Below are 13357 nucleotides of genomic sequence, written 5' to 3' on the forward strand. Positions count from 1 at the left end.
TAAGCAGAGGAGGCCGCTCTGCGAAGGCTGTGGCACAACTTAAAGCAATCATGGATACACCCTGCAGGACATCTGCATAGGTTTCCTGGGGCTTAGGCCAGTCATTCATGAGGACTGAATGAATACAGCAGCAGCAGTAGCGGGCAATGTAGGTGCCTATATGGTCTTTTTGTTGTTACCTTTAGAGGTGCCCCTCATTTTAGCCCCAACTCAGATGCAGGACAGAGAATGTCAGGAGTAGGGATGGCAGATATACCAAGGGAAAAGAGAGATGCCCAGGAAAGGCCAAGCAAGATCCCAAAATATACATACTTTCCATAAGAAGTATCTTTTAATACTAATTCTGGAGCTCTATACCAGCGTGTGGCCACATAGTCTGTATAAATGTCCCCCGGAGCTGCTAGTGTTCGTGCAAAACCAAAATCACAGAGCTTTGTAATTCCTGACTGGGATACTAAAATGTTCTCAGGTTTTATGTCTCGATGAATGATCTAAAAAACAAATAGAATATGAAATATATTAAAATGAGATTTTATTATCTAGAGAATCTCTCAAAAATTATACAGAGAAAATCTTGCTAATTAAGATAGTGAAGCTATTTCCTTACCACATGCAAAGGGTTAACTACACAACACAAATATGTTTTCAATTTTTGCTCCATCCATCACCTCAAAATGAAATGATGCCAAGAAAATAGACATAATGCTAAAAAGGCAAATCATATTCCTATAAGGAAAATCAAAAGAACTTAGTGAAAGAAACGTAACTTTTCTTTAACCCCACATCCCACTCCAGTTGCTGCCCTTTCTCTTTTTATTTTTATTTATTTATTTATTTATTTAATTTTTTTTTTGAGACAGAGTCTCACTCTGTTGCCCAGGCTAGAGAGCCGTGGCATCAGCCTAGCTCACAGCAACCTCAAACTCCTGGGCTGAAGCAATCCTCCTGCCTCAGCCTCCTTGTTTATGCAAACTTATTGCCATAAGTCCTTGTGACTGGCTGTTGTTCTACCTCAGTCTCTGTCCTTAAATAGCCAATTAATTAACTTAGGGTAAGCCTTTCTAGTTGAGCCACCTTACAGTTGCCATCTGTCAAACTATATTAATCCTTGTCTACTTCCACAATTTTTATTGAGCGCCTACTATAATGCCAAGCGCTGTACCAAGATCTAACTATACAATGTGAGCAAAAATAGATATGAAAGAGCACATTAAGATCCCACTTCACACATTCTGCCCACCAACCACACATCCATTCAGCCTCCTCCTCAGTGTTCTAAACATGGCGCAGGAAGATCCACCCACTTGATACCCTGACATTCTCACTCTTTTCAACAACTAACGCCATGACTGTGTCCAGAATTTTGTTATCCTTGAAAATAAAGCACTCTCTGAATCCCAACTTTTAAAATTTTATGTTTTGGTAACATCCTCCTTGGTCTTCCATCACCATTTTGAGACCTCCATTAAGAAAAATATCTTTCTCCATTTGTGTAAGTCTTCTTTAAAATTTCTCATCAATGTTTAGTAGATTTCACCGTACAGGTCTTGTACATCTTTTGTCAGATTTTCCCCAATTATTTTACATTTTTGATGCTATTACAAACAGTATTTTAAAATTTCAATATCTACTTGTTGCTAATGCATAGAAATTCAATTAATTTTGGTATATTTATTTTGTATCCCACAACCTTGACAAACTTCTTAGTTCTGTTATCTTTGTTGCATATTCCATAGTATTTTCTATATAGATGATCAGGTCATCTGTGAATAAAGGCAGTTTCCTTCTCAAAAAAAACAGTATTACATTATACCCACTAGAATAACTACAATAAAAAAGATAATAACAAATATTGAGAAGGGCATGAAAAGAAAAATGAACCCATTGCTGGTAGGAATATAAAACTATGCAGCCATTTGGAAAAGTTTGGCAGTTTCTTTAAAAAAAAAGATAAACTAACCATGTGATCCAGCAATTCCACTCCTAGGCATCTACCCAAGAAACTGCAAACATTTGTCCACACAAAGACTGTACATGAATGTTCATAGCAGTATTACTCATAATAGCCAAAAACTGGAAACAATCCAAATGCCCATCAGCTGGTGAAATGATAAACAAAATGCAGTATAGCCATACAATGGAATGTTATTCCGCAATAAAAAGGAATGAAGTATTGCTACATGTTACAATGTTAGAGAAACTGAAAAACATTATGGTAAGTGAACGAAACCAGATACAAAAGGTTGCATATTGTATAATTCCATTTATATGAAATGTCTACAAAATGTATATCTTTAAAGATAGAAAGCAGATTATTGGTTGTCTGGAACTTAGGGCAGAAACTGGGATTGAGTGAAAATAAGCAACAGGAATTTTTTTGGAGTGAAGAAAATGTTCTACAACTGGACTGTGATGATAGTTGCAGAACTTTGTAAATTAACTTTAAAAATCAATGAATTGCACAGCTAAAACAGGTGAATTTTATGATACTTAACTTATACCTAAATAAAGCTATTAAAGAAAAATAGATATGGTTCTTTGCCTTCACAAATCGCAGTCAAGTGGAAGAAACACACTTTTATTCATATAATAACACAAATATAAAAATGCAACTGTTACAGGTGCTATAAAGGAAAATTACATGGTACCATGATAATGTAAATGGAGATATGCCCCATTGACAGATTAGGGAAGACATCCCTGAGGGAATTTCCACCTGCACTAAGATCCAGGGGTTGAGCAGAGGTAAACCAGGGGCAGAGTAGAGGAAAGAGAATTCCAGAAGAGGCAATAATATGTGCAAATGTCTTATGGTAGAAGGGAGCATGGTAAGTAAGGTATTAATATTTATGGAAAAGTCACTTTGGAATTCTGAGATGATTTCAGATGAACTCATTTATTTACATTTCTCTTTTACAAACACCAGTTGAAGTTTTGGAAATCTTTCTCTTCTCTGTCATTTTCCTCTTCTGATCCCCCAATTTCATTTCAATGAACAAATATATGCATGCATATACATTTTTACACATACTCGTGAATATGCACACAGATAGTTATCTGGCTGCTTCCCAAATATACTGACATTTTTCTCCTTCTGTAGTATTTCCTAACCACAGGCTTCGAGTTATACTAATCTGCTATGGAGAGGCAGCATGGCAGAAAGGAAAGAGCAGGGATGGTGGAAGGCTTCTAGTCCCCACACCCATCACTCATTAAGTGTACAGCATTGGGAAATTTATTTATTAACCTGTGAATTTGTTTCCTTGTTTATTGGGTTACTGTAAAAAAAAAACTCTCATTTCACAATCAAATGGTTAGTTTTATATTACATCAAAAGCACCTAGCTCCATGTGGATGAGGACAATGGCAGGCCATCCTTGGGAATACCATTATCACTGGTATTTAGTCAGAAATTATCCTAATGACTTCCTTGCCCATCCTGTGCTGTACTATCACATTGTTTTTTGCCAAAAAAACGTGGCACTTTATCATCTACACTTTTTTGTTTTTTTGACACTGTCTCACTTTGTTGCCCTGGCTAGAGCAACCTCAAATTCCTGGGCTTAAGTCATCCTCCTGCCTCAGCCTCCCAAGTATCTGGGATTAGAGGTGTGAGCCACGGTGTCCACTTACGTTTAACTTTATGAGGAAATAAACTGTTTTCCACAGCAGCTGCACCATTTTACGTTAACACCGGCATTATATGAGGCTTCCAACTTCTCTACTTCCTTGCCAACATTTGTTACTGCCTGTTTTTAAAATCACATCTATACACTAGTGGCTGTGAGGTGTTATCTCACTGTGATTTTGATTTGCATTTCCATAATGCCTAATGATGTTGAGCATCATTTCATGTGCTATCAGCCATTTGTATATCTTTTTTAGAGAAATTTTATTCAAGTTCTTTATGCATTTTAAAATTGGTTTGTCTTTTTATTGTTGAGTTTTAAGAATTCTATATATATTCTAAATATTAATTGCTTATCATATAAAAGATTTGCAAATATTTTCTCCCATTCTGTGGTTTGTATTTTCACTTTCTAATGGTGTCCCCTTTGATGCACAAAAGTTTTACATTTTGATTAAGTCCAATTTGTCTATTTTTCCTTTGATTGCTTTTGCTTTTGGTGTCATACCTGATGCATGGTGACAGATATTCACTTATGTTTTCTTCCAAGAGTTTTACAGTTATAGTTCTTACATTTAGGTCTTTGATCCATTTTTAGTTAATTTTTGAATATAGTGTGAACTATTGGACTTGGAATTCAAGCAATGAGATTGATTGTCTTTTACTCTGTAGCTGAATGCTTTCCAGGACTACATAATACTCCATAATAGAATCTGATTTATAATACCTCTCCTCTATATAGCCCTATGTGCTTGAATTTAAATATCCACCAAGAAAGAAGCGAGTTCAAACCTTCACAACCTCCAAGAACCTCAGAGAGCCTGGGTTCTAAATCACCCAGAGCTTCTATTTAACAAAATTTTTCAATCTGATGTTATGCAATTAAATGTTCATGTGTATATGAAAAAATAAGCCAGTAGCTTCCAGAAATAGGCTGAATAATGATGTGTGAGGTAAACTGCAAGACTGGGAATTTCCTATTCACCCTAAAAACCAAATGGGCAAAAGCACAGTCCTTGACTGGATCCTGATTTTAATAAGCCAGCTGTAAAAGGTATTTTAAGGACAATCAGGTAAATTTTAATACAAATTAGGTATTACATGATACTAAGGAATTATTTGTGCAAATGTAATAGTGATTCTGAGGTTATATATGAAAATGTACTTTTTATTTTTATTTATTTATTTATTTACTTACTTACTTACTTATTTTGAGACAGAGTCTTGCTCTTTTGCCCTGACTAGAGCGAGTGCTGTGGCATCAGCCTAGCTCACAGCAACCTCAAACTCCTGGGCTCAAGCAATCCTTCTGCCTCAGCCTCCCAAGTAGCTAGGACTACAGGCATGTGCCATGCTTGGCTAATTTTTTTCTGTATATTTTTAGTTGTCCAGATAATTTCTTTCTATTTTTAGTAGAGATGGGGTCTCACTCTTGCTCAGGTTGGTCTCGAACTCCTGAACTCAAACAATCCACCCGCCTCGGCCTCCCAGAGTGCTAGGATTACAGGCGTGAGCCACCTCGCCCAGCCACACCCATATTTTTCAAAGCACAAAATGAGATGCACTATTGGCAAGTCAGACAATTAGAAACTAAGATATCTGATCTGAAAAAGCCTGGTATATATAGTTGTTGTGCCTGTATCATCTAGTTAATAAATCTATTTTTGAGGCTTTTACTGTTATTTCCTGAATATGTATCTAATTTTCCAGAAAGTAGAGCCATGTTGAGAACCAAAAAAGCTCCATAAAAACCTGCTCATCTAAACACTTATGAGCAATGCTAAAGTCAACATTAAAAATCAGAATAGCTGATCTTTTTTCTTGATTTTTCATAGGTTAAATGACAGGGCACTACACCTCTCAGCCATTTTATTTCTTTCTTCCCCTAAAGGCACCTACATTGACTTGCTATTCCCCTGACCTAATTTCCAGTTCCTAACTCCAAATATTTCTTCATTTGAGCAAGTCTCCATTAAGCCACAGCTCTGATTTTCAATGTTTAAATGTACTTTCTCTAATAAAAGTTACTCCAGTTGACTGCTGATTCCTTTATATAGAATTATTATTATTATTTTTTTGAGATAATGTCTTAATCTGTTGCCCACACTAGAGTGCAGTGGCATCATCGTTGCTCACTGCAACCTCAAACTCCTGGGCTCAAGTGATCCTCCTGCTTCAGCCTCCTTACTAGATGGGACTACAGGTGCATGAAACCACACCTGACTAATTTTTTTAATTTTTTACAGAGATGGGATATTGCAATGTTGCCCGGGCTGGTCTCAAATTCCTGGCCTCAAGCAATCCTTCCACCTTGGCCTTCCCAGGTGCCAGGATTACAGGTTTGAGCCACCACACCTGACCCTCTAAACATAATCATTGATACCTCCTTTAGCATCCCATACTCATTCTGCCCTATAATCACAATATTGTGTGCTCAATAAATGTTTTTTAATTCTACAACTGAATTGTAAGGTAGTGCTTCCCATCTCCCATTTTCAGGATGTCTATTAATATCACACAGAAAAAGAATTTTAGCAAACCTCCTAAAAATAAAACATTTAAAGGGCACTTACAATTCATATTCATCCTACAATCTGGCTTACTGTGAAGCACTTACATTATTATTGTGAAGATATTCAATTGCTCGAAGGATCTGGAAGAGATATTTTCTAAGTCGTTTACTCTCTAGTCCATGACAATAATGCTGTAACTCATCTAATATCGTGTGGTCAATAAATTCAAATACCAAATGAATTTTCTTCTTCTGTCTAAAAACATCAATCAGACTGACCAGGTTTTCATGACGAAATTGCTATTGACAAAAAAAAATAAATTTTTAATAAATTATTTCAAGCATAATAATTTGTACATATAACACCTATATACTTTTGAAAAGAAACAGAAATATTCTCAGATTCTTCCATGCATTTCAACTGAAAATATTCAACTGATTTACTCATATTGCTATGTTAAGAAAATTTTAATTCATTTCATAATCAATATTTATGGAACAAAGCAAAATGTATTATTTTACCTCAAGTTGGCATCTGACTGCTTATTAAAAAAATTTAGAGTTATAATATACTGTAATGAAAGTTGGTATGCTGTTAAGAGATATCCTGCTATCTTTTAACTTTGTGGTTAAATTTAACATCTGAAATTTAAAAGGTCCTTATGTTTTCAAATGAGTATGGATTTCAACACCATTAAGTATGGAATCTGAATTTATACAAATTATTATAATTATTCTCTAATTTTGATCCTAAACTCTAGAAAGTAAACTGTAAGTTCTAGGTAGACACCATAAATTTGTCAGACTATAACAGAAAAGGATTATAATATCTAGAAAGCTGTCATATCGGTGAAATATCAATTTATAATCGTAGGAACTTTACAAAATATGTAATTATTTGTGGGTAAATTTTCATTTATTGTACTATTCTATTAAACACCTTTTTAGACTGTAACAGTCATTGTTAAAATAATTTTAAAATGTCAAAAATGGCCATATATCAGCTTAGAAAACAAATGAGATTTAATATTTTATGCTGCTTATTCTGTTTTTCAACGCATTGACTTAATTACAATCAATTCTAAAATATTTAGCCGCTTTTTTCAAATTACCAAAAATATTTATCCAATTGGCTAAAAATTAAAAGGTATATTTTCAATGTTGGGTTCATTAGAAAATCATAATTCTATGAAAAAATATTTGCCTTTATTCTAATGGCACAATGTCAATTTGTCTACTTCTCTGTAACTAATACGGACACTAAAGTCCTTAAAATATGACTAGTAGAAAAACATACCAAAATATAATACCAGATTCCTTTTCTTTTTTGCTCCCAATTTCCCTGCTTGGCAAGAAGCCAGAGTGCTGCAGCAAAAGCATACTGGCAGCAGTGAAAAGAACTGGCTGTTTTTGGACACTACAATATTAATGCTTCACCTAAGGAAAATTACTAGTTTCCTGGCCAGTGTTCACTTTAAAGGCAAAAGCAGTGAAAGCAGTAAAGGGTAAATGTCAGTGAATAAGCATTAGGGAAGATTTATCCAGGAATGAAGAATCAGGTATACTACTTTCTCTGATAAACCATGAAATGAAATCCCTAGAAATGCTCCATTACCCCTCTTCAAGATGTTTAATTTTTTTTCTCCATTACTAGACAATGTTTCTACAGATATTCCCACTAATTACTCTAACTATAATTTATTTTTAATGAAATTCTAACAGATAAGAATTTAGTTCAAATTAAGTCATTTCGACAATCTTTTTAGACTAAGAATGTTAACTAATCCAAGAAATCTGTCTAGTGGAATTGGATTATATCAAATTAAAAATTTTATGAGAAGCCAATGAGAATAGTTAGGGTATCTCAAAATAATTTGGATAATAGTTGTAATAGTAAAATATATCTTCAAGTTCATCTCTGTGTTCTTGCCATATATTGCTTAGTTTTACAAAATGATTAAGTAGAAAAAAATCAGTTTAAGTGCAACAGTTGAAGAAAGAGCACAAGATAATTGTCTGGGAAAAAGTCTCCTTCTAAGCAGATTTTCACTTATGGTGCACAATAGTTGCCTTACGTATCATTATGTTTTAGGTCACCAGGACAGGAACTGGTATCTTTCACAAAATCATAACATCTTTACTGACTTTAACTTTTCTTTTCATTGTCTAGAAATAGAGCAGTTCCAATACTCCACAGATGCCTAATATATTCTATTTAGAAAGCAAATGGATCCATCATATCTAATATAGACTTAGAAAGAAAATATTACTTTTGTATCCAATAAAGATGAACAAAAGCATCTGTTTACTTCATCACCTATAAAACATCTAATTAAGATCATAAACCTTAAAGCACCTAGATTCCAATAAACAGAATACATATATAAATATTTTTTAAATCACTAGTTTTGTACCCAATCCCCAAGGAATGTAAATGCTCCTTGCTCCACACTCCTCAGTTCTGTCACCTGACCTGTCACACCTACACATGATTCTACCTTCTGTTCTAATGTCTCCTGATATTGTTCCCCATCACTAAAAGCCTACTGGTCATCTTTACTTAAATGTCTTCCTGTCACCTCAAATTCAACATTTCTAAAATTGAACTAGTATCCAAACCATGACTCTTTCAAGTCTTTCATTTTATTTTATTTTTTTATTTTTCTTTTTTTTCTGATCAAGTGAAACAGTGGGAGTTGAGAAGGAGCAAAGGAATCTGCAACTGGTTGTGACCAATTAGTTGTGAACACACTGCACTGGGACCAACCTCAAGTCTTTCATATTTCCATCAATTGTAGAAATCACTGAACCTCTGACTCCTGCCTTTCCCTATCCTTCTATACTCTTTTACATCTTCTTCCGCAATATACTATGTTGTAAGTTTACCTTCCATTCATATTGCTGCATTCTAGCAAGAGACCCCTGAATCAAACTCAAAGTGAACCTATTTTTACTTTTAGTTCTCCAATCTATTTTACATAATAGTGCTAAATTAATATTTACAGGGTTTCTTTACACTGAATTTAAAACCTTCATTGACTTTCCACCTATTACAAAACCAAGTTTTGACTTCTTAGCCTAAAAGACAAGACTTCAAAATCTACCTCCAATTTACTGTTTTAATCTCACCTCTTTCTAATTCTGCACAGAAACCTCTATAGGCAAAAATGTCTCTGCTCTGTTCTTTCCACTCTGCTCTTTGTCCCTTGTCCTGCTTTAGGCTCTCTGAGCTTACGCAGTTCCCCTAATCTGGAATACAAGAGTCTCTTCCTCTATCTAAATCTTACAAATCCTTTAAAGCCAAATTCACATCCTATTTCCTCCAAGAAATCTTTCCTGCACAATAGGACTTTGTGTTGATCACTTAGCATTTGTTATGAGCCACTTTTTATTCAGTATTATCTTTATATACCCTCCTGTTTTTATGATTAAATTGAAGTTCTAAAGGGCAAGAATTGTCTTTTACCTCCTCATAGTCTCAGCATCTAGCACAATGCCTTGTACAGAGCAGACGTTTTTATTAAGTTTTATACTTGAATACTTCTGAATAATTATTTCGTAGTAGTGGCTTAGCTTTTGTTACATTATACAAAAACACATCTTGTATCACTATAAAAGTACAAAATGTAGACAATGCCATAGGGTACCACATTTGTTTATCTACTACGTTGTCTTAGTATGTGTGTTAGCTGAAATATAATTTTATACAATGTTTTATTCCATAAAAGTTTTTCTTTTGACTTACAGAGCAATTAAGGCAAAAGAAGCAAACCTTTAGAAACTTTATTTCTCTTGCTGCAATTTTGTTGACAGATTTCTCCGGTTTCTCGTAAAATACCTTAATGGCCACTATCTGCCCGGTCTCCTTGTGTTTACATTTCGTGACTGTTCCGTAACTTCCCTCTCCCACTTTTCCAAGGGTTTCATACATCTCCATTTTTCAAACTGGGTTTCCACTTCTTCATAGAAATAAGGAAAGAAAATGAAAGTTGTTAAACGTTTATACTTTCATTTATTCAAGCTGGATAATGCGTATCCTCAATAAACCCATACTTTCACATATTAAAAAACAGAAGTAATGGGAATCTTTTCCACAGAGCCTTTTTATCTGTGGAAAATGCCGGCTTGGCAGTCAGGTGTTCTTGGGAGGCGCCAACCCTCGACAGAACTTAGGGACACGCCCGCCGCCGGTCGCTCCCATTGACACTGACGTTCCCGTCCACTAAGCGAGTGTCCCCACACAACCGTCGCGCTCCCCGCACGGGCCCCCTTAACAGGCCCAGGGTCCCGGCAAAGCCTCGGCCCCGCCCGCTCCTCCGCCCGGACGTCCCAGGATCCCGGACCGGCGTCGCGCCCCTCGCCCAGCTGTCGACGCCTCAGCCCATTCTGTGGTCCCGCCGGCCTGGTTCCCGCGCAGTCCCAGCCAGGCAGCGCGACACCGACGCTACTTTGCCGGCTCGCTCCGGGCCGCCCGCTACCATGGAAACGCGGGAGGACGCGCCTGCGCGCAGGCCCTAGTGTGCAAGACCGGAACATCGCGGCGTCCCGACCCGGAAGGGAAAGTGAGAAGAGGCGGGAACAAGCTCTCGGTGGGTGCTGAGTGAGAGTGCATGGGCATGGGGGAGGGGGGGGTAGCGGTCGCTGTCGCACTTTGAGCCGCCTCTCATTCTGAATGGGGACCGCGGCATCCACATTTTGGCTGCGGCCCGAGTGACGGCAGATCCGCTAGGGAAGGAAAACCGAGGCGGAGGCCTGTTCTACCTGCGTCGCGCATGTTCCCAGGTTGGAGAACACCAGCCACTTGTACTGAGTCCTTAAGGGATGGCAGGTGTCATTAAACAGAGACAATTTGTAAAGCGAGACTTCCAAGGAAGTCTCGTGCGACTACAATTTTGTAAATTACCTACCTACATTAATAACCCTTAGAGATGAGTTCGACCTAGCAGTCGACATTCGTCCTTAAAATGGGGATGAGATGGTTCTCAAGAACGTTTCATAAACACCTGCTGCTATATGCCTTTAAAAATTTTCCAACTCCTAGTAATCTTTTTTTAAAAGATCCTCACTACATGTCAAAACTCTAAATCTCTGTCCTTAGGAAAGCACATAATTCAAAGGATTCCTCCACATTCGGAGTGATGTACAAGGGAAAAGAAATAAAGAGAGGCCGATGTCTAATTGCATAAGCAAATACAGGATTCGACTGGAGTAACAGCCTCCAATGAATAACATGGCTTTCACTAAAGGAGGTGCCCACGGAGTGCCGGTTTTATTGAAGCGTAATTCATTTTTTATTTTTCTGTAATGTGAGTTAAACGTAAAAGACCAAATCTTGCAATGCTTCCCCCAAATAAGAGGAAGGGAATTATTATCCAATAAATTCTAGTCCAGTGGATCCCACCCCAGCATGCATATTAAAATCACACCTGGGGAGCTTTTAAAGGGCCCCATCCCCCAGAGATCCTGTTTAATTGGGAAAGGGTAAAGAAATTGGTATTTTAAGAGCTTCCCAAGTGTGTCTACTATGCTGCTAGGGGTTATATTGATAGGGTAGCATGAGAGGAAGGAGAGGTGGTCATGATTTTGGTTTATCAGCCAAAATATTCAGAGTTGTCTTTCCTTTTGAAAAGTTATTCAACCACACTATAAAGTACTATCTATAAGTAAGAATGTCATAGTAAATCTTACAGTGGACCCAGACTGGCTGTAAGTGTATTTATTAAATATTTGTTTTAAGTTAAATACTTGTAAGAGACGATGCATAAACCAGAGTCCCTGCCCTCAGTGAGCTCACAATCCAGAGCTACAAAATGCAATTCAAGACCTTTAAAATAATTCTTTCTACAAATAGGTTATGGCAGGCCTGGTGACCAGGAGAGCCACTGATTCTTGCTAATACACTGCTTTAAGACTTTAGGAGGTACATTCACTGAATTAGTCAAAAGTATCTCATTTTGGAAAATCATAAACCATCAGTTTCCACAACAGTTATAAATTGCTAGATAAATGACACAAGGATTTTTAAAAAACTATAGTTCCTGTTTAGCATTTCACTGCATGTAACCCTACACATATGTCTTCCTATGGGGAGGACTAGGATGGCTCCGGCAGGAAGGCAAAAAAAAGAATATTCAGCTTTTAACTTAGACAGTCACATTGTGAATGCACGGCAGGACCTATCAAGGGTTAGGCCTGGCTAACTGGATCACCAAGGCAGTCATCTAAATGCAAGCTATGGAAGTCGGGATTTGTTGTTTTTTTTTTTTTTTTTTTTTTTGAGACAGAGCCTCACTCTGTTGCCCAGGCTAGAGTGAGTGCCGTGGCATCAGCCTAGCTCACAGCAACCTCAAACTCCTGGGCTCAAGTGATCCTACTGCCTCAGCCTCCCGGGTAGCTGGGACTACAGGCATGTGCCACCATGCCCGGCTAATTTTTTCTGTATATATTTTAGTTGGCCAGATAATTTCTTTCTATTTTTAGTAGAGACGGGGTCTCGCTCTTGCTCAGGCTGGTGTTGAACTCCTGACCTTGAGCGATCCACCTGCCTCAGCCTCCCAGAGTGCTAGGATTACAAGCGTGAGCCACGGTGCCCCACCGGAAGTCAGGATTTGAAGAAAGGATTTGGAGGTACAAGGAAAGCAGAAAAGGTTAAACCTTTCTGCTTCTATGGAACCAAGGACAAGCTTGGGGCAATAGTAAGGGCCTCATTCTACCCTCTCTTTTTCTGCTGAGCTGAAGAATTCCCCAAATGGCCTCCCGACCAACAAAGTCCTGAAGGCAGCAATTGGAGGCTATAGAATGAAGGAATCCAGTGACTAGTGGAAAAGTTGGGGGTGGAGGTTGTCAACAACTCTGAGCTGAGCCCCCTGGTGGGAGGGCGCACTTATACCTTACTTGCTAGTGTAGAAAACCTGAGTTATCTCAGGCTAGATTTATAACCCTGACTCTTGTCTGCACAATCGCCCCCCCACCATCTGAGTCGTATTTGTAGGTTTCTTGGTATGCTCTCAAGATCGCAACCCATTTCTGGACAAATACAGTGGTACCCACCCCCTAGGCAAATCCACGGACTGACATCTTTTCAAACGAAAGCAGACCCATAAAGGAAAAATAAATTCATTAATTCCGTGGGTAATTCAACAAATCTTGGGCACTCTCTATTCTTTTATCTTTGCCCAGAATTTCCAATCCTGGAAACCCCACTGCAAAGCAGAAAA

The 13357-nt window shown here is 37.6% G+C and overlaps 1 protein-coding gene across 1 annotated transcript in view; it reads right to left on the reverse strand.

The window, feature by feature from the left end:
* CDKL3 (cyclin dependent kinase like 3) overlaps nt 1-10636 on the reverse strand; it is a 28252-nt gene extending 17616 nt beyond the window's left edge. The window contains exons 1-3 of the mRNA XM_045550798.1: nt 9913-10636; nt 6246-6440; nt 313-491 (exon numbers count right to left, since the gene is read on the reverse strand). Of these exons, the coding sequence (XP_045406754.1) occupies nt 313-491; nt 6246-6440; nt 9913-10077 (539 nt within the window). The 5' untranslated portion in view covers nt 10078-10636. The remainder of the gene's footprint in view (nt 1-312; nt 492-6245; nt 6441-9912) is intronic.
* Between the last annotated feature and the right edge of the window lie 2721 nt (nt 10637-13357).

This window comes from Lemur catta, chromosome 5 (assembly GCF_020740605.2).
Source record: "Lemur catta isolate mLemCat1 chromosome 5, mLemCat1.pri, whole genome shotgun sequence".
NCBI lineage: Eukaryota > Metazoa > Chordata > Mammalia > Primates > Lemuridae > Lemur > Lemur catta.